The 18,858-nt window shown below is 39.9% G+C and overlaps 1 protein-coding gene across 9 annotated transcripts in view; it reads left to right on the top strand.

Annotated features, from left to right (window-relative positions):
• The window catches only part of AGTPBP1 (ATP/GTP binding carboxypeptidase 1), a 123,499-nt gene that overhangs the window by 85,177 nt on the left and 19,464 nt on the right, over positions 1-18,858 (top strand). For all 9 annotated transcript variants that reach the window (XM_019478042.2, XM_059724824.1, XM_014608754.3 and 6 more), the window contains exons 25-26: positions 4,746-4,922; positions 13,725-13,885. In XM_019478042.2, the coding sequence (XP_019333587.1) occupies positions 4,746-4,922; positions 13,725-13,885 (338 nt within the window). The remainder of the gene's footprint in view (positions 1-4,745; positions 4,923-13,724; positions 13,886-18,858) is intronic.

Below are 18,858 nucleotides of genomic sequence, written 5' to 3'. Positions count from 1 at the left end.
AGTATTTTGGAGTCTAAGTAGTTGCCCGTTAAGGCCACTGGCAGATGTTACATTAATTGTGTGATGGGATCTTAGAAATTTATATCCTGGATCCCAAAAATTAGTCCTGCTAGAGGGTCCAAATAACATCTTCCATTCTATGCATAGAGAAAATAGCATATGATTGTATAACTAAAGACTGCATCATGGAGCACAAGTGAGTTTGCATGAGTGATCTAGCATTTTCTAACTTCTGAGCGCCTGGTTTTGCAACCCATATAGTCTTTTAATGTACTTTTGTGGGTATTTTCCACTTCATTATTAACACATAAATTAAATATATAATAATTTCTAAATTAATACACAAAAGTCCAAATGGAATATTTTTTATATGGTTAAGAGTTATGATGGCCTTACAGTGTAATGTCACTGCCACCTTGTGGTAATTGCTTGTATGTGCAGTTAATTTCCTTTTTTTTTTATTTTTCAAGGATGATTGTTTATAAGAGCAGAGGCCAAGAACTGCACCTATTTGCTACCTACGTCTGTCTGTACGGTTTTACTTACTGATCGTATGACTGCACATACAAATGACTAGTTATGCATCTGCCTCTTTAGTACTTTTATCTACAAAATATGGGGCTGAAATGTTGCTTCTGCTGCTACAACACATTTATATACTTCAAAAAATAAAAAAAAGTCCTGTAATAATATTGACATATTAAAAATGACACTTGTATCACTAACTAAAATACCACTAACGCCATGAAAAACCCCCCCTCATAGTTGCAAGGAATTTGTGGGTTTTCTTCCTCTCCTCCAGTTCATTAGTACTAGTGTATTAGGAGTCTTTTCACTTATTACACATCCTGTAGTAATCTGTAATATAGAATTCCTGTAGGTGTATAGTCTAGTAAATTGACTGGTCTGTATATAACTACTACAGGCACATTCCTGCTTCATGTAAGAAACCTTCTGTTTTTCTTTGCATACATGTCTGCATGTTCCCTGTCTGCTAGTTTAGATTTTTTTGGCCATTGGAAGCCATACTTGTACCATGGTTATTCTCAGGCTTCTAGGCAAAGGCAGAAAGAATGGGAAGTGACCCAAACACTTCTTAGTTCCTTCACACCACCTGTGCCTTGAAGGTCTTCAGTGTCCAAGCTCTTGATTATTATATGACCTGTGAATTTCCTTTAAACAGGTCTAGGAATAGTTCAGTACTTATTTCTTCAGTAGTAAGATTTAGTGTAGGGTTGTCTTTTCTATGAATTCCCTTAATTTAAGAATCTGTAGGGCACCCCTCTTTCCTCCCCCATTCCACTTTACCCCTCTGTGCCCCCTTCTCTTCCCCAACCACAAAAGTCCTCCTGGTAGTATTTCCCATCTGCCCTCATGGAAGAGAAGTCTCTGGGGTTTAAGAACTGATCTTTATGTGAAGCAGCAATGTTCCTAGTAGTGGTCGCTCTAGATGCCTGTTTTGTTCAGGAGAAGGGCAAATCGGTGATTAGTGGTTGGTTAGTTTGTAAGTTGTATTAAAGATGAATGCAAAAAGATAGGGAGGCACATCTGGAAATGTTCTCAGTAGAAAGATTAGTGTATTCCTTTGACCCTGAGGGACTGTGGCAAAAAACCAGCAGTTTTTTGAAAGTGCACCTCCTCAGCCTGCTGCTCTGCTGTGCAAGTTCCTAAATGATCTTAGAGGGTAAGCTCTCACAGCATAAGAGAAAGGTACACTGTTAGTTAAGGGGAAAACATCTAGATCTCCTTCATAGGCTTCTAATTCTAAAAAGTTGCCATCTTGCCATTTAGCTCAGAAGAAGGGAACTGGAAAGCCCAGAAAGGGTTGCCTCCTACAACCAGTTTGGGGCTTGTTACTAAGGGCCTCCTGTTCCATTAACTTGTGGCCAGTCTCCACAGTTTTTCTGTCCAGGTTAAAGTCCTCTGGCATCCAATGAGACAGTGGGTGAGCAGGGACACCAGGGCATAGCACCTCACCCCCCCAGGGACATCCGGCAGAGCAAACAGCACAGTCCCTGATTGCCTGATGGCCTTGGTGCCTCCACTGCCACTCACGCTGGCTCTGCTCCTGGAAACTGTTGGGCAGGGGCACTGCCTCCTTGCCACCACTCATACCAGCTCTGCTCCTGGTAGGAACAGAACAAACCAGTCCAAGCGGGGCGGGGCACACCACCTCTCTGCCACTGCTCGCACTGGGACAGGACAGCAAGGAGAAAACAGAGCAGCAGGTTGGGTAGAAAAAGGAGGTTGGAGTGGCACTCCGGGAGGGTCCAGGGCTAACTTGTGCCACGTCTGCCAAAAAGGTTGGCCCCCACTAGCTCAGGTAGTCATGATGGCTTGCATAAGAAATATAGAAATAATAGAAAGATGGAAGGGAGCTATTTAGAATTTATTGCTTTATGTTTGCAAAACACTAGTCCATTGTAGAAGCCTTAAAATCTGGCACTTGTTTTGGAGACAGTAATTTACTTAGACTCCTGGCACCTACCTCCATACCAAATTAAGTCACTGCTTGGGAGTCACCTTCATTGTATCGACAATACTTGAGGAAGAAATAGCTATGTAGCTTACTAAAACCAGCCATTTGAGAGGGGGGGTGTGTGTGTGTGTGTGTGTGTGTGTGTGTGTGTGTGTGTGTGTGTGTGTGTGTGTGTGTGTGTGTGTGTGTGTGTGGGGCTTATTACCCTCCCTTTTTCTCCACTAGTATGGATGATTTTAAACCTAGATTCTGATGGAACTGAGAAGCAGCTGGGGTTGCCCTGTCCTTTGTAACCTTAGTTTGAGTCCTAAGGATGCTTGGGGCTTAACATGAACTGCAACAAACTGCAGGCTAAAAAAAATCCTAACTTAAGTGCACAGACCACAGGCACCCTGTTAGTAGGATATATAGATCTTGAAGAACTGCCATTTATTGTAAGGTCAGTAATGTTTTTTTAGTTTATTATGGGGTATGTATTAAGTGAGAAGACACTTACTATGCTTTGTAAAACAGTCCAGGCAAACCCAGGCACAAAGTAGTAACAGGGAGAATAAATGGTATTTATGTCTACAAGTTTGCAGATTTATCACATTCTTCATGAATGGGAAAGCCAGAACAAAGCTATTTTGAAGTAGTCCTGTTCTCAAAAAGGAAATCTCATATAAGGATTATCTCTTTACTTTTCAGTAGTGTTGTCATTCTTAAAGTTATTAAAATAGTTAAAAAATAGCAATTTTTGTTGGAACTGTTTAGCATGTTCTAAAGCATTCTGGACTAATGGTAGAGGTGATATCTTTTATTAGACCGACTAGATTTTTTGCAAAAAAAATGTATTTAATTGCAAGTTTTCAGGCCCAAACACCCTTCATCGGGCATTGGAAAAAAGATTGTAAAAGTTCTCCCGGGCAGAAATGGAAGTTCATATTTCATAGGAGAGTTGAAGGTGGTGAAGTCTCCTGTTTGGAAAAGTTCATTTTATAAAACTATATTATATAAACAGGAGATTATATCACCTTCAACTCTCCTATGAAATATGAACTTTCATTTCTACCCAGAACTTTTACAATCTTTTCTCCAATGCCTGATGAAGGGTGTTTGCACCTGAAAACTTGCAATTAAACACTTTTTTTGCAAAAATCTAGTCGGTCTAATAAAAGATATCACCTCTACCACAAGTCCTAAATGCTTTTTCCTCTAGACTAATACAGCTACAACCCGGATACCTATTATATTTATAAGGCATTTGTTGGGAGTGTGTAGTCTCCTTCTTCTATTTGCTTCAAAATACTTTGGTAGGTTTACACCTCAGATGGATTTTAGAATTGTCAGTAGGGATTAGGATGTAAACTTAATTTATGATTGGCAAGGATAAAAAACAGCAAAAGGAGGAGCGACACATTTGTTCGTGTGCCTTTTTGAAGCTTCTTCTAAATAAGTGCTTGATAGTTTCTTGCTTTTCAAAGAACCTTCTTCTGTTAACATGCTGCAGTTTGGAAATTGACCTTTGTTAGTATAGTCAAGTACACACAGTAGTACAATATACTGTCTAAATATATCACCAAATTCATATCAAATTAAATGTACAGTACACTTGGAAAATAAAAGAAATGAGGCACTCAAAGCTTACCTACAATTTTCAACTAACCCTTTATTTACCCCTTATTCAACAAAAAAATTAATGATTAACTTCCACTAACTTTAAAGTTCAATACATACTTAAGTGCTTTGGGACCCAAGTGACCAAAGAATTCAGTGTGGGTGATAAGTCAATACATAAGTAGTTCAGTTTATTGAAGTTGAATTGTAGTCGCATGCTGAGTTAACCATGTATCAAGTGCTTAATATATTGCCCATATAAAATATTTCGTATATTGTGTTCTTAAAAAAAATATTGAAACGGGATACTAAGTCCATGTTAACTTGACCAACTGTTGTGTTTACCTTTTACACATCACCCAGTTTGAAAAATAAATAAAATTAGTCATGTACATAGCTGGATCTTTTTCTAACTGATTCTTCATATTTTGTTGCCTATGCACTTGACTAATGTGGTATTTTTTTTAATAAATGGGTTGCAGACACAAAAGGGGAATGCTTTTAAAAAGTCAGGGGAGAGAACAAGCCTGTTGTCACTGGGATTTGTTTTTAAATGATGAAAACAGTACTTTGAGTTATGCAAAACTTAATTTAACATAAAATACAAAAACTGTTTCATTTGCCTTAAACCTCTAATGAAGTCTTTTTTTTTCAAATTCTTGTCCTTTAGGCTCTTCCTAAGATTCTCAGTCAGACTGCCCCTGCATTCTGTATGAGTAGCTGCAGTTTTGTTGTGGAAAAATCTAAGGAATCGACAGCACGTGTTGTTGTCTGGAGAGAGATAGGAGTACAAAGAAGCTACACAATGGAGAGCACATTATGTGGCTGCGATCAGGGCAAATATAAGGTAAAGAAACTAGATGAAATGAGAGCCTCTTTGTAAGCTGAGTTTACAATTTACATTGGTATCCCTTTCCAGAACCCAGCAGATTTCCGGCTTTTGAACTCTTTTAAAAAGCCTTCCAAGATACTTGTGCATTTTACATCATTTAGTGTGTTTCGCTGTGTCAGTATGATAAAATAACATAGATTGTTCACTGTGGCTCTTCTTGATCTATCATTCTGAAAACCAGTATAGTATGTTCTGTTGATTATCCATGTTAGCAAGATTACTGATAATAGTTGACTTTTAAGCACAAGTATTTCCGGTTCAACTGTTAAAGTGAGGCATTTTATGTTTTCTGCAGTAATTATAACTATGAACCACTAACATTATTACTTAACAGTATATACAAGTATTGAGATACACGTTTCTTGGATACATTCTAGTTTACAAGGACTCACAGTGGTAGAGCTTTTCTCTTGGTAGAGAGAGACAGCCATATATTTTTAGACTGCTTTAGCAGTTCAGTATGCTGTTGAGCAGTAAATAAAGGTAATGGTCCTTGGCCCTCCTAACAAATTTTGTGTCCGTCTTTTGAAATTGAGTTTTATTCTTAAGTGTCTCACCTGTACTGGGTGGGAAAAACATCTTTTTGGGTACCATTTGCCCAACAGAAAACAGGAGAATGTCACTGAACAATCAGTCTTCAGACTGCCTCCATTCTTTTTCTTTTCCCTTGTGTCAAATATTACTGCAAGCCTTAGAAAGGCACACTACGTTATATCTTTTTCTGCTTGTAATCAAAGTTGTGCCTGAATAGAAAAGGACCTGAAGGAGGTAGAAATTATTTTACCAAAAAAGATAATGATATGAGAACTCAAACCAAAAAAGCAAAGATATCCTCCAGAGGGTTTGAGAAGAAACATTTTCTTCATTCATAGCTTTAGTGGGATCAATCTGAAAATTCTCTGCAATATTGAAGGAAACGCTGGTATATCCTTACCAAAGGCAGTACAGAAATGCCTCTCTACTAAGGAGATAGGTATCTGATCAGAATGATTTTTTTTTTTAAGTGGAAGAATCCATGTGTATGTATCCTCATTCAGGAGGAGGATGAGAGCTGTAACAGGTCCACTTTATCTGAAGTTCAAGCTTCTTATCTGAAGTTAAAATCTTGCCCAGAAGCAACCTTTTTTTAGCTTTGTCATTTGTGGTTCAAGATACGGAAGGTAAGTTCCCAGGAGGAAAGTTGCTCCAAAGATCCACTATGTAGGTGATTATTAGAGCATCATAAAATATGAAGCTCCCTATTTTCTTTAACTATTTCATAATATCTTAAGAGGGATGGTAATTTCAACTATAGAAACTTCTGCTTTCATATTTTAACAACTAAGATATCAACGTTCTCAATAATGCAACGTTATGAATTAGTAGAAATCTGAGGGTTCTGATATAAACATAGAAAAGAAATCTTGTAAATCAGATTCAGTCAACAATACCAATACTTTCTAATGAATAGCATCCTACAATCTCTAGTTATTCAGCTCATGAAGATGTTTGTATTTTATACCTACATATTCTGAGTGAGGGAAGTCAGCAGAAGAGAGAGAGAGAGAGCATGTGACACTATAGTATTAATTGTCCCTCTGTAAGAACCATATTTTCAAATGTCTGAACTGGTAGTAACAAGCCCTGGTAACATTTTCACAGAAAAATTCTTCCCAGTCAGAGGCAATGTTTGTCTTAGCCTCTGGTAACTTAGACCCGTTTGCCTGAATGCTGACTGGTGACAACTAGTTAGAAATGACTGTCCACATAAAGCCATCTCCATGTTGATTATAGCAAGGAAAACATCAACTACCATATCAAATGATAGAAAGAAAATAATTGTATAAACTTGTGTAAAAGCTTAAAATATAATCCATATATTCTAAATTGTGTGCAGACAGCTGAGTCTAGACTCAAAAGTAAGCTTTGTGTTGGTTTTAATAATTGAAATACATCATAGCATTCCATGTTGTCAAAAATTCATGGAAAGAAGAACAGACTTTATCAGGGTTGCAGTGAGTATGACTCCCTTGCAATCCATAGATGACATTTGAAACATTAAACTCTGCTCACCGAAGCAAATGTGGAGCCTTTCACTTCATAGAAATCAAGCTACTATTCCCTAGAACAGTAACTTTGATCTGAAAATGTTCAAAGATGAACCATTTTTGTAGGATATTGTGTTTTTCCATAATGATACAATGTGGTGCTAAAACAGATATAGCCTTTGTGTTGCTCTTCTGCCCAGTTCTTCAGTGCATCAGCATTAAGATCTTTCACAATTCTCTTTTCTTCTTACTCATCCTTCTTTCATTTTAAGTCCCTCTCATTTCTGCTGTCCCATTGATACTAGCCTTGAAACATACATACTGCCACTAAGGATTATATTCACACTTTCTTCCGTCCTGCTCTATCCCTTTCTGCCTTACAATCCACTTCTGTGATGATTAGAAAAACAATCTATCAGTACTGCTTACTAACTCAGGGACAAGAGTGGACTGTACTTTTTAAAGGTTTCTGAACTGCCATTTTGTACTTATCACTGGGCTATTAACAGTTACTTTTAATGACTTTTTTTTTCTTCTCCTTCCTATTCCACTCACTAATTTGTTTCTGCTTATCCTTAATTAAATTTTAAGTTCTGTGGGACAGGTCTTCCTGTATTGGGCACCGTTTAACACAATAGAGAGCCCCAGTTATGTTTGAACATGTTGAATGTTACCACAGCACAAAACAAAATAGGCCTAGCGGATACGATACTCAAAGCTAGAAGAACTGAGTTATGTTCTCAGTAGTGTGATAAGAGAGAGAGACTTTGGGCAGATTACTTTACTTCTCTGTGGCTGAGTTTCTGCAGCTATACAGTAAGAATGATAACAGCATCATTAGGGCATGGGCAGACAAACATGTAGTCTGGTGTAATTGACATTGGTTTTGTATCCTAGTGCAGATTACACAGGCATAAAGAATGGATGTTGCCCGGGTAGCGGCACACATTATGTGTCTGTTACTGTACCTTGCCACCAGGTGGCGAAGCAGTAGGTTTGCTGTTAACAAGTGGCTACTGAAGGCTGGATGCATACAGATTAAATCTAAACTAAAGTAACTTTCATGAATGGTATGTTACTACATTTCTTTCAGGGGTAATTTTCAGCTGCTGTTTAGGCAAAGTTTTTTATGTTCTTCTAAAGTTACTTTTGTTTAGGAGTTTGTGTCATCTGTCTTCTATTTTTATACTAGTATAAACATATCTGTCCATGCCATTAAAATATTTTTGGAAATCTAGAAATGAAAAAGAGGGAATTACTGTTACTATTAATGGTAAATTCAGATGTCAACTAACTGCCGTCATTTCCCTGCTGCAAATTCTCCATTGCATGTGGCTGGAGACTGGAATGATGATGGAGAATGGAGAATTTGGCATTTAGCTTTTTCAGTATTCAGTAAAAAATACCAGTATTTGCCAATGAAAACTAGAGAACACAATTGTTTGAGGAAAAGGAAGCTGACAGGAAACCCAAATCAAACTTTACTTGGGTTACTTTTCCATATGTCAGTATAAAATACTGCATGAATAAAAAGGAAACAAACACTGTTTTGGTGGGAAACTTTAAAAAAAAATCACTGTCTTTAGAATTTCAGTGGTAATTTTTTTTGGTTTTATTCTAAAAATGATTTTTAGTACTGTATGCATTTCTTCACTGGATTACTTGTTAGCGCTACCCACTTTTCTCTATTTATTTCTCCCCAGACTTTAATTTTAAAAAGGCCTTATTGTAATATTGTGAAGAGTAAATATAAATTTGTGCCTGTGATTAAGAAATGTTCATGTAGGTTATTCCAGGAGGCATTCATCAAATGCCTTCCTGCCTTGTTTCTGTGAGTTTATTCTCCTTCATTAAAATGTTTTTAAAGGCCTATTTATATAAAAAGATCCAGAAGCTGTAAAAAATTAAAAGGAAGGGGGTAAAAACACCTACTTTTTGCTATCTCACTTGTGTTCTGTACTCTGTATGTCTGCAACTATCTTTTACAAGTAAGTTATTTTTGATAAGGAGTTTATTATTATGCACTGCACTAAGTATGTAGTCACTGCTGACTAATTAAATAATCATAATAAAATGTTTCATGAGGTTATTAACTTCTAAAGTACTTTTCCTGCTCTAGAAAAAAATACTGTTAAAAGCAATTGTGAATGCTTGCATTCGGATGTTCTCTCATACATTTTACTGTTTGTTAAATTTACTTTTAATACTCTTCTCAGAGTCTGCACGTGACAAAAAATAATACATCTTTGTTCCATTACTTAGGTTCTTGCTATAGAAAGAATTTATGTCACCTTTGTTAACTCAGGTAAAAATAGCAAATCATTTTTGTTTGCTGCCTATTCTAGTGGAGAAATGCATAAGCATATTCTTTGACAGAATTAACAAATGTATTTTCTAATGTACAGTATGAGGGAGAGATTTTATATTGATTTTCATTCTTGGAAAGCAGTAATTTTGTATATTGGTTTTTAAACCAATTGGTACAAATTAGTCAGTTTGATAAATTTAGAAAATGAGAGTGCTCACTTTTCAGTCTGACAATTTCCTGAAGACAATTTTAATATAAAAACATTAGTGTAGAATCGGTACTTTTGAAGAAATGATTTAAAGTTAAAATCGTTTCCATTAATGAATTGCAGAAGGCTGCTAAATACAGACCTATGAATCTATCCCTTTTTTAAAATATAACAGCTATTGCATTAGTATTTATGGGAATTAAGTATATAATCCACCATCTTGAACACCTTAAATGCATCATTAGTGACCTCAAGCCCCTCCTGGAAAAGGGTAGCCATCCCTGGAAAAGGGTAGCCTGGAAAAGGGACATCTGTCTCAGGGTAGCCTGTCCTGGCTTACAGGCAGCCCCTCAACCTCAAATGGCATCTCTCAAACATCAGACTATCTAAACTCCTGTTCTCACTAAGGTACCAGGCCTTGAAATGGACCTAGATACCTGCTGTGTATCAGCCTCAATACAAACCATGTCACCACTGGACCAAATAACATGCACTACAACATCCTAGGTTCATTCACCTGCAACTCTACCAATGTTATATATCTGCTTACAGTGTCCCTCTGCTTTCTATGTTGGACAGATGGAGGTGATCCTTATATGAAAGAATGAATGAACACCAATCTGCCATCAGCTCCAGAAAGACACAAAGATGTGTAGGAGAAAACTCTAACCTCCCTAGACATTCAGGACCTCGCTAACATCAGGGCAGCTGTTTTTAGGCAGCAATATAAATGGGAACACAATATGAATGGGAAATTGCAGAACTGGATTGTATTAAGTATAGTTTAAATAGGGACTTAGGGATTCTTATCCCATTTGCTGGATTCATTATTGTGATCCCTTTGTTCTTATGAGTTCTTCCCTGTTTGCTTCTCCCAGCATTGCTCACCATTCCCTTCCCCTCTCCCCATTCTCTCCCTTCTTACTTTTTGTATTATAGAATCATAGAAAATTAGGGGTGGAAAGGACCTCAGGAAGTCTTCTAGTCTAGCCCCCTGTTCAAAGCAGGACCACCCTGAACTATCTCATCCCAGCCAAGGCTTTCTCTGCCCATGTCATAAAAACTTCCAAGGATGGATATTCCACAGCCTCTCTGGGCAGCCGGTTCTAGTGCTTTATTACTGTCCTAGTGAGAGTTTTTCTTCATATTTAACCTTAACTTCCTTTGCTGAAACTTGAGCCTCTTTGAAATTCTGTCATCAGCCAGTGCTGAGAACAGTCTAGCTCATGGGGGAGGGAAAGGAGGGCAAAATGGTATATCCAGTCAGCAGCTGGACTCCATTTCCAAACAGCCCCTGCCCACGTCACTGTGACATCCTCCCTGGAGACCACAGGAGTGATGGCATTGTGACAGCATGGGGCCAGGTTTTCCATGGAGATTATTCCCAGCAGTGCTTGCAGAGCTTGCAGCTGGGTAGAGAGCTGCTGCAGGCCTGGGATTTTGCAGTGGTGACAGCATGGTTCAGAGCTGGGGCAAAGCAGTGATCCAGTGCCTGTACACTGTTGCCCGAGGCACGCGGGCAGTGAATTAGCACCCTCTTTCCCAACTCTGGACCATTCTGTCACCACTGCAAAATCCCAGCCCCGGAGCAGCTCCCTTCCCTGCCAGCTCTGCCGTGGCTGGTCTCCATGGAAACCCTGGCATGCGTGTCACAGCGCCACCACTCCTGGGGACTCTGTGGAAACCAGCCGCAGAAATGCAGGCATAGGTGGCGGAAGGGGGGTGGGCTAACGGGGCTTATCCCCCAAAGTGGGGTAGCAGTAGGGGCTGCAAGGAAGCCTGGCCAAGGGCTTCCAGTGTCTGCAGCAGGGGCAGGGAGGGAGTGGGGCTTGGGCTAAAGGAGGGGCAGGCGCTGCACAGCCAGCAGGGCACGGGACTGAGCTACGAGTGGCTCGTCCAGGGGGCATGGCTCCTGCTGCTACACCCCAGGAGTCATTGGGGGCGCACATGCCCCCAGATCTGCATGGGGCAGGACAGTCTGCTGCTGCTGCGGGCTGGGGCCAGGGCTGTGGCAGAGGCCCTGAGAGGGGGCTATTGGAGGGGCATGCAGCCACCCCAAAATTTGCTGTAGCCCCCACAGCCTCCCAGCACCACCACCACCCACCCCAGCACAGCCCGGCCCCATTGCCCCCTGCTGGGAAGAGCCTGGTGCTGCCCCAGCCCCTGCCCGCAGTGGCAGCCGTCCTGCCCCATGCACATCTAGGGGTACACGCCCCCATGCCTCCCAGGATGCATGCAGTGGTGGGAGCCTCCACTCCCTCCCTGCACCCCCCCCCAGATGAGCCACGGCTTCATTCTGTGACCCATCCAGACTTGGAGCAGGGTGGGTGCAGGGGCCTCAGGGGGCTCCATCCCCTCAGGCCCTGCAGTGCAGCCAAGGATGGCCCCACTCCAGCCTCTGGGCCCCTCAGGGCAGTGCGGGGCAGGGGCTGGTGTGGGGAGGCAGCTGGGGCCAGTGCAGGACTGAGGGGCTGCGGATTTGTTGGTGCAGGGGGTGTTGAGCAGCAACCCCAGGTGCAGGGACAGGGGCGGCCACATGGGCACAGTGGGTCCTGATCCCAATTCTGGCTCAGCTCTGCTTCCTCGTGGTCCCTGCCAGGTCCCACTCCTTCCCCCTCCCCCTCCTCCTGTCCCTTCCCCCGCAGACTTTCCCACCTGGGGAGGCATGTGCACGCGCTCAGCCCCCCACTCCCGCCAAATTTTTTTTTCCCTCCACCTATGGGTGCAGGTAGGGGCTGCTGGGAAATGGAATCTACCTCCTCCCCAAACTGTGCTGGCTGGTGCAGTAGTTTGGGAGCTGACCTTGCTTGTGAAGACTTTGCGATAAAAAAGACAGAGTACTTCAGGCTTTTCTTCATCATCTGTCACTAGATTGCCTCCCCCATTCTGTAAGGGGCCCATACTTTCCCTGATCTTCCTCTTGTTGCTGTATTGCTTGTAGAAACCCTTCTTATCACCCTTCATGTCCCTTGCTAGCTGCAACTCCAGTTGCGCTTGGGCCTTCCTGATTTTATCCCTGCATGCCTGAGCAGTGCTCGTGTTCCTCTATAGTCATTTGTCCAAGTTTCCACTTCTTGTAAGCAATTCAAGCACTTGTAAAGACTTCTTGTAAGCACTTGTTATAAGTATTCAAATCAGTCTTTATTTTCTATACACTGCTCTGTGTACATCAAGATGAACATGAGCCACCAATGTGGGGGCATGGTCAGGAAGGCTAACTGCACCTTGTCATGCATCCATAGATGCATCACGAGCAGGTCCAAGGAGGTGATCCTTCCCCCCTATGCGACATTGGTCAGGCCGCAGCTGGAGTACTGCGTCCAGTTCTGGGCGCTGCACTTCAGGAGTGATGTGGACAGCATCAAGAGGGTCCAGATGAGGTCCACCCGCATGATCAGGGGGCAGCAGGGCAGGCCCTATGAGGAGAGGCTAAGGGACCTGAACCTGTTCAGCCTCCACTAGAGAAGGCTGAAAGGAGATCTGGTGGCCATCTATAAACTTGCCATGGGGGACCAGCAGGCAATGGGAGAGTCCCTGTTCCCCCGAGCACTACCGGGAGTAACAAGGAACAACAGCCGTAAGTTGACAGTAGATTCAGGCTAGATATCAGGAGGCACTACTTCCCTGTCATGGCAGCTAGAAGCTGGAACCAACTTCGAAGGGATGGTGCTTGTCCCTACCCTGGGGGTCTTCAAAAGGAGGCTAGACAGCCACTTAGCTGGGGTCATTTGACCCCAGCATCTTTTCCTGCTCATGGAAGGGAGTCAGAATAGATGATCTGCTTAGGTCCCTTCCGACTCTACCAACTATGAAACATCCTTTCATAATATCTGATAAAGTGAGCTCCAGCTCACGACAGCTTATGCTCGCTCTCTCTCTCTATATCTATATCTATATCTATATCTATCTTTATTATTTTCCCTCTAACTTTGTTAGTCTGTGAAGTGGAAATGTACCTTGCTTTCAAATTTAGTATGTGCATAGAGAGCAGATTTTCTCTCTAAGATATGGAAATATTTTTAAAATGTCTACAGTCCATGACAGCCTTTTAGTTGTTCAGATCATGACTGCTAAGCATATATTTAAAACTCCCCTATTTCTTTGGAGCAAAATACTCTAACATGACAAATAATATAAAATGTGTTTTACAAAATAGTTTTATAGTGTGTGTGTATATGTGCATATGCATGTAAATACATATTTTATTTCATTAGGGTTTGCAGATAGGGACACGAGAACTGGAAGAAATGGGAGCCAAATTCTGCGTTGGCTTACTGCGTTTAAAAAGATTGACATCTCCCCTGGAACACAATTTGCCATCTAGCCTCTTGGATATCGAAAATGAGTTGATTGAGTCAAGCTGTAAAGTAACCAGGTAACACAATAATTATATTTGTTTTCTTTCCAAAGAAGTAGATTATCCAGGCAGCCTCTAAAACATGAAAGGAAACCATGCAAATCTGCACACACAAAGGACGAGTTTTAAAATGTTTAGAATATCATACTCTTATTTTCATCTGAATTATTAAATGTTGACAAGTGTTATGATTTCCACTGTAAAAAATGGTATAGTGGACTACATTTAAAATACTTTGAACTACCAGAGAATAGATTCATTCTCACAGGAACTCAGAAACCAAAGCAAGAAATTCTGGGTCAGATTTGTTTCCGATATAAACTGATACAGCTTCATTGCATTAATGGAGCTGTACCAGTTTATACCAATGAAAAATATGGCTATATAATTCTTATTCAGCATGGGCTCTGTTTTGCAACCACCCTTTTTACAGAATCCCTAACTTTATCAGTTGGAGATGCGTATGGAAGGGCCACTGAATAAAACCCATGATGGTTATTTTTACCTTGGGTGGAATTTTACAGTTGAGTGACATGAGGAGGTAGAATACAGGTAGCATTTATTAAATGCAAATCTGCCTGGTGTTTAAATACAAGTAATGCTGGCTCTTTAATCTAGTGAAACTCAGCTCACGAGTTCTCTTGAAGTTACTTGCATTGCTTACATGGATCTGAACTAACATTTGCATGGCAATTTTTATCCATTTTTAGAAAAAAATTTCAGAAGGCTTCCAATCTTTTTAACACTTTTATATTTACATAACCCCCAAATATAGCCTGTATTTTGTTAGGCTGTTTCAGAGAGAGTCATGTATTGTAATCTAGCATAGGGATAATTATTCAGCATTCCAGTATATGAAAATTGATTGCAGAGGAGAGAAAAATTAGAGTAGTAACTCTGCAAATAAAATGTATGTAGTGGCATATACTTCTGCTATGCCCTTTACTTTTAATTATCAAAGCTGTTTTACAAACTTGAAGTCGCAGTGGATGGTGTTACTGGCAATAGTAGCCAAATAAACTTTTATGATGTTTGCTGGCATAATTAGGGACAGAATAGCTTTTTTGTTGGAAGACAGGGAATCACCATAGCTAGATTTTTAGGTTCCATTTTTGTGATTATCATTTAGGTGTTGAACCTAGCACTTGGTTCAAATGATGTATTTAATGCTGTATTTATTAAGGTTCTAGATGCACATTTCTAGTTATCATGGATGTAGCTATAAGACTTAATTTGCACAGACATGATACAATCAAAATTAAATGCTTCCATGGTTTGATGGCCCATACCCAAATTGTATTGCTTCGTAGTTCTTGTCTCACAAATAACATTTTAAACTTAAACGTAAGAACACATTAAACTACAAAAAAAGTAAGTTGTTTTAAGATTCCTTTAGGTTAATCATTTCAAGAAGCTAGTCTTTTGACTTTTTGCCTTTTTACTGTAGGTAAATAAAGGCGGAGATGCAGACAAAAGCAAAATGCTAGGGATAGAGATTTTTCTGCATGTATTATGAAATTGGTTTTAAGCAAATATTCAGGAAAGAAAATGTGTTGCCTACTAGGTGTACGTTTCAATCATAGAATCGTGGGGAAGTAGGGCTGGATTGGGTGTCCTGAGGTCATCTGGTCCAACCCCATGCCTATCCAAACCATCCCATACAAAGTAAAGGTGAAGTAACATTTCTAGTCAGTATGGAGGGGTTGGGGGAAGGAGCGTCTTAAAAGAGGAGATTGGCTAATAAAAATGGCTCCTTGTACAGGATTCTCTGTCGTTGGTAGCTAAATCCTGGGACTGCATGTGCTCAAAGAATGACTATAGAGAGAACATCAGAGGATCAAGTTAGTAGAGTCCAGTGGATATTTATGCATTGACTACTTAGAATCTAACTTTGCCATGTATGTTGTACCTAGCATAAAGAGGCCTTGGTTTCACTTGGGCTGTCTGTAGATGCTACCAGACTAGGAAGAGTAACAGCAGTATCCAGAAAGTACTCAGCCAAGAAGCTGAAGAGACGAGTGAGGATCCAGCTGAGAAATTGTGAACATGATCAGAAGAGGGTAGACTGAGGCAGGAAAGAGTAAAATACTTTTTCCATACCGGCAAGGTCTCTTGCAGCCTGAAGGGCTAAAGCAATTCAAACCTGAGGAGGAAGAGGGAATTATGATATTGGAGGTTAACAGGTTATTGCCTGCAAAATATGTTGTGTAACTTGTTACAACATATTCCTTGTTTGTTTAAAAACTTACAGATAATATTTCTACTATCAGGTTGTTTGGTTAATTGTGGCAGACAGGGTCATGTTTTTTGGTTCGTTATGTGAGGCAAAGAAGTGTTTACGGCAAAATGAATTGACCTGAATAGCCTATATGGATATAAAACACATTAGACCAAGAGGTCACCAGGAGACTTATTTAATCCATTTTAAAGCCACAGAATAGCCAAAGACATTTACTATCTGTCTCTAGTTATTGTACAGTTATGTCATAAAACTACCGTAGAGTGCAACTTGTTAGATGCACAACAAGGGTTAGCTTCTTCTTAACAGTGCATTTAAATCAGGATGGAATTAAAGAAAGCTAAAGCTCTTCAATTAGATAAGACTTGCAGTAACGTTTTCATGTTTGATGGACCTACAGTTATTTTAATTAAAGAGCTTACAGTCTATGAACAGCATCATTTCTATATAAAACATCTTGTAAGGTTTTCAGGAGTAGATGAGTATGTATGGTGATGGATTGTAATCACTTCCTTGATGTTATACTGCTGGAATTCTTAAAGATTTCTAGGCTAGCAGTGTATTATCAAAGGAGATTGGAACCACACTTAATAGTTTTTGACTCTTTGTTTCCAGTGCTTTTGCTTATGTTTACTATTTGACTAATTCAAATTACACCAGAGGATTTAATTGATTCTCAGTTAGCAGGATTTATATCTCGTTTTGGTCAAGTATTAAACGGGATGAATTGTCTTGATTGAATGACATTGCCAGACATTAATATGGTTTGATCCTTAAATGGTTTGAACAGCTAGAGGAACGATTCCTACTTCAAATATTTTAATTTTTTCTTTTTGTAGATCTGTAAGATCAATAATTCCTATGTGTGGAATGCTTCCTTGCTCTCAGTGAAAATTAAATTTGCAGGGAAGCTAATACTATGGTCCCAATTCTCTCATGCGAGCTTCCTAAGAAGGTTCAGTGATTTCAGTGGGAGTTCTGGAGGTGTATTTTCCCATATAGATCCTGTTTCAGGATTCTGGCAGTTTATGTATAACATGAAAGCAGCCTTTCTCAGCAAGGACAGGACAAAATGCATGTACCTGAGTGCATAGGCACTCTGGCAGTTTCAACACTGAGACAAATCCAGGTTCACCCCCAGCACCCACTCCTGAGCCCTTGGGCTGTGGTTAACCTGTGAGGAGATGCCAGGGATGACCCCAGGGCAACGCCCCTGGAGAACTTCCAGTTGTGGAGCACATCTGTAAACTTGGGTTGGGTGGGTGCTCCTAGCCCCACCCACCCCAGGACAGGTCCTTTCAGCATTTTGGACCAGCCTTGAGCATCTCTGTTAGGGGAGCTAATTAAGAGTAAATTAAGGTTTAATTTCAGATTAAGGCATATTATGTATTAGCAAAGCATAAATGTGCCTCCAGTCAAGGGCTTGGTCCTGTGGGGTTATAAAAGAAAGAAGGGACTGTTGCAGGGCAGTTTTTATAAGGGATGGGTGTGTCCTATCTCCTAACAGTTACCTGATGCTGGAAACATCTCTGGCATCTATTCTGTGTACTGTGGTATGTTTTGTTTTGTTTATGAGTTTAGTTTAAAGCAAGCCCTAAAAAAAAGTATTTGAAAAGAACTGTAGTTGGGACTGTATTTTTCCTTCCTCAGCTCATGAATTTGCAGACCAGATAACATGAAGCTAACACAAACTACTCTTAAAACCATAATTACAGTGCTTGATGAACAAACTTTAGTATTTTTGGTTTAAGGCAAAAGGCAGGGTAAATTTGCATTTTACCAACTAAATCATACATGCATAAGCTTTCACAAGCAGAGGGCTTTACTTCATCAGATGCGGTGAAGTCACTGTATTTATTTACAAGTGGAATTTCTTTGACATCAAATCTATGTGTACTAATATTAAAATTATTTTTTTCCATGAACAATCACTTTTTTGCTTATTTGTGTTATGAAACTACTATTTTTATTTGTCTTTGCTACCCACAAGATTTTATTCCCATTGAGACAGTTAACATAGGATAGTTGTCATAAAATCCTAGTGAAGAAAAGCTCCCTGGATTTTTTTACTGTAAGGAAACAATAATACAGTAATGCTGTATTCTCCAGCTGTGGCTTACTTCACTGTAAAACTACTGTGCCTTGTTGTCTTTAGAATTTTATGACGGAGAAGCCATAGGCTTCAGTTTCACCATGCTAAAGTACACCTTTTAAGTAATGAAGACAAAGCCAGTATTGTAACGGGTATTTCAAATGCCATACAAGTAGCAGGTTTGGCTTCCCCATCAAAGGGGGCAACTCACAGCTGTGTTGGGCCAAGAGAAAGAGACAAATGAAAACTAGCAACAGTGTGAGAGTGAAAATGAAAATATGGAAACATGATAGGAAGTGACACCTTGTGCAAAGTGTCCCAATCATCCTATTGAAGTCAAAATAATAAATTACACTGCAAAATAATTTTTGTGTATTGAATAGGCATTTTGTTTTGAAACAAATGTGTTCACAATATTAAAGATGACCTATTAATTAACCTGCATGTATTGAAGGTATTTATGTGTGGGAGACATTGGTTGATCTTGAGTTTTGGGCTTCTTGGATATGAAACCTATATCTTGCCCATAAGTTCTGTTCAGAAAACTTGAATAATTAATAAATATTGGACAATAAAAGGGGCTGTTTTTTAGATTTGATTAAAAGATGAAAGCCAAGTTTGAAGAAGAATGATTTAATAATCTTAAATTAATAACAGTTT

The sequence above is a fragment of the Alligator mississippiensis genome, chromosome 3 (genome assembly GCF_030867095.1).
Source record: "Alligator mississippiensis isolate rAllMis1 chromosome 3, rAllMis1, whole genome shotgun sequence".
Classification (NCBI taxonomy): Eukaryota; Metazoa; Chordata; order Crocodylia; family Alligatoridae; genus Alligator; species Alligator mississippiensis.
Note: the sequence above shows the minus strand (reverse complement) of the source record. Positions and strands in the feature narration are given on the sequence as shown.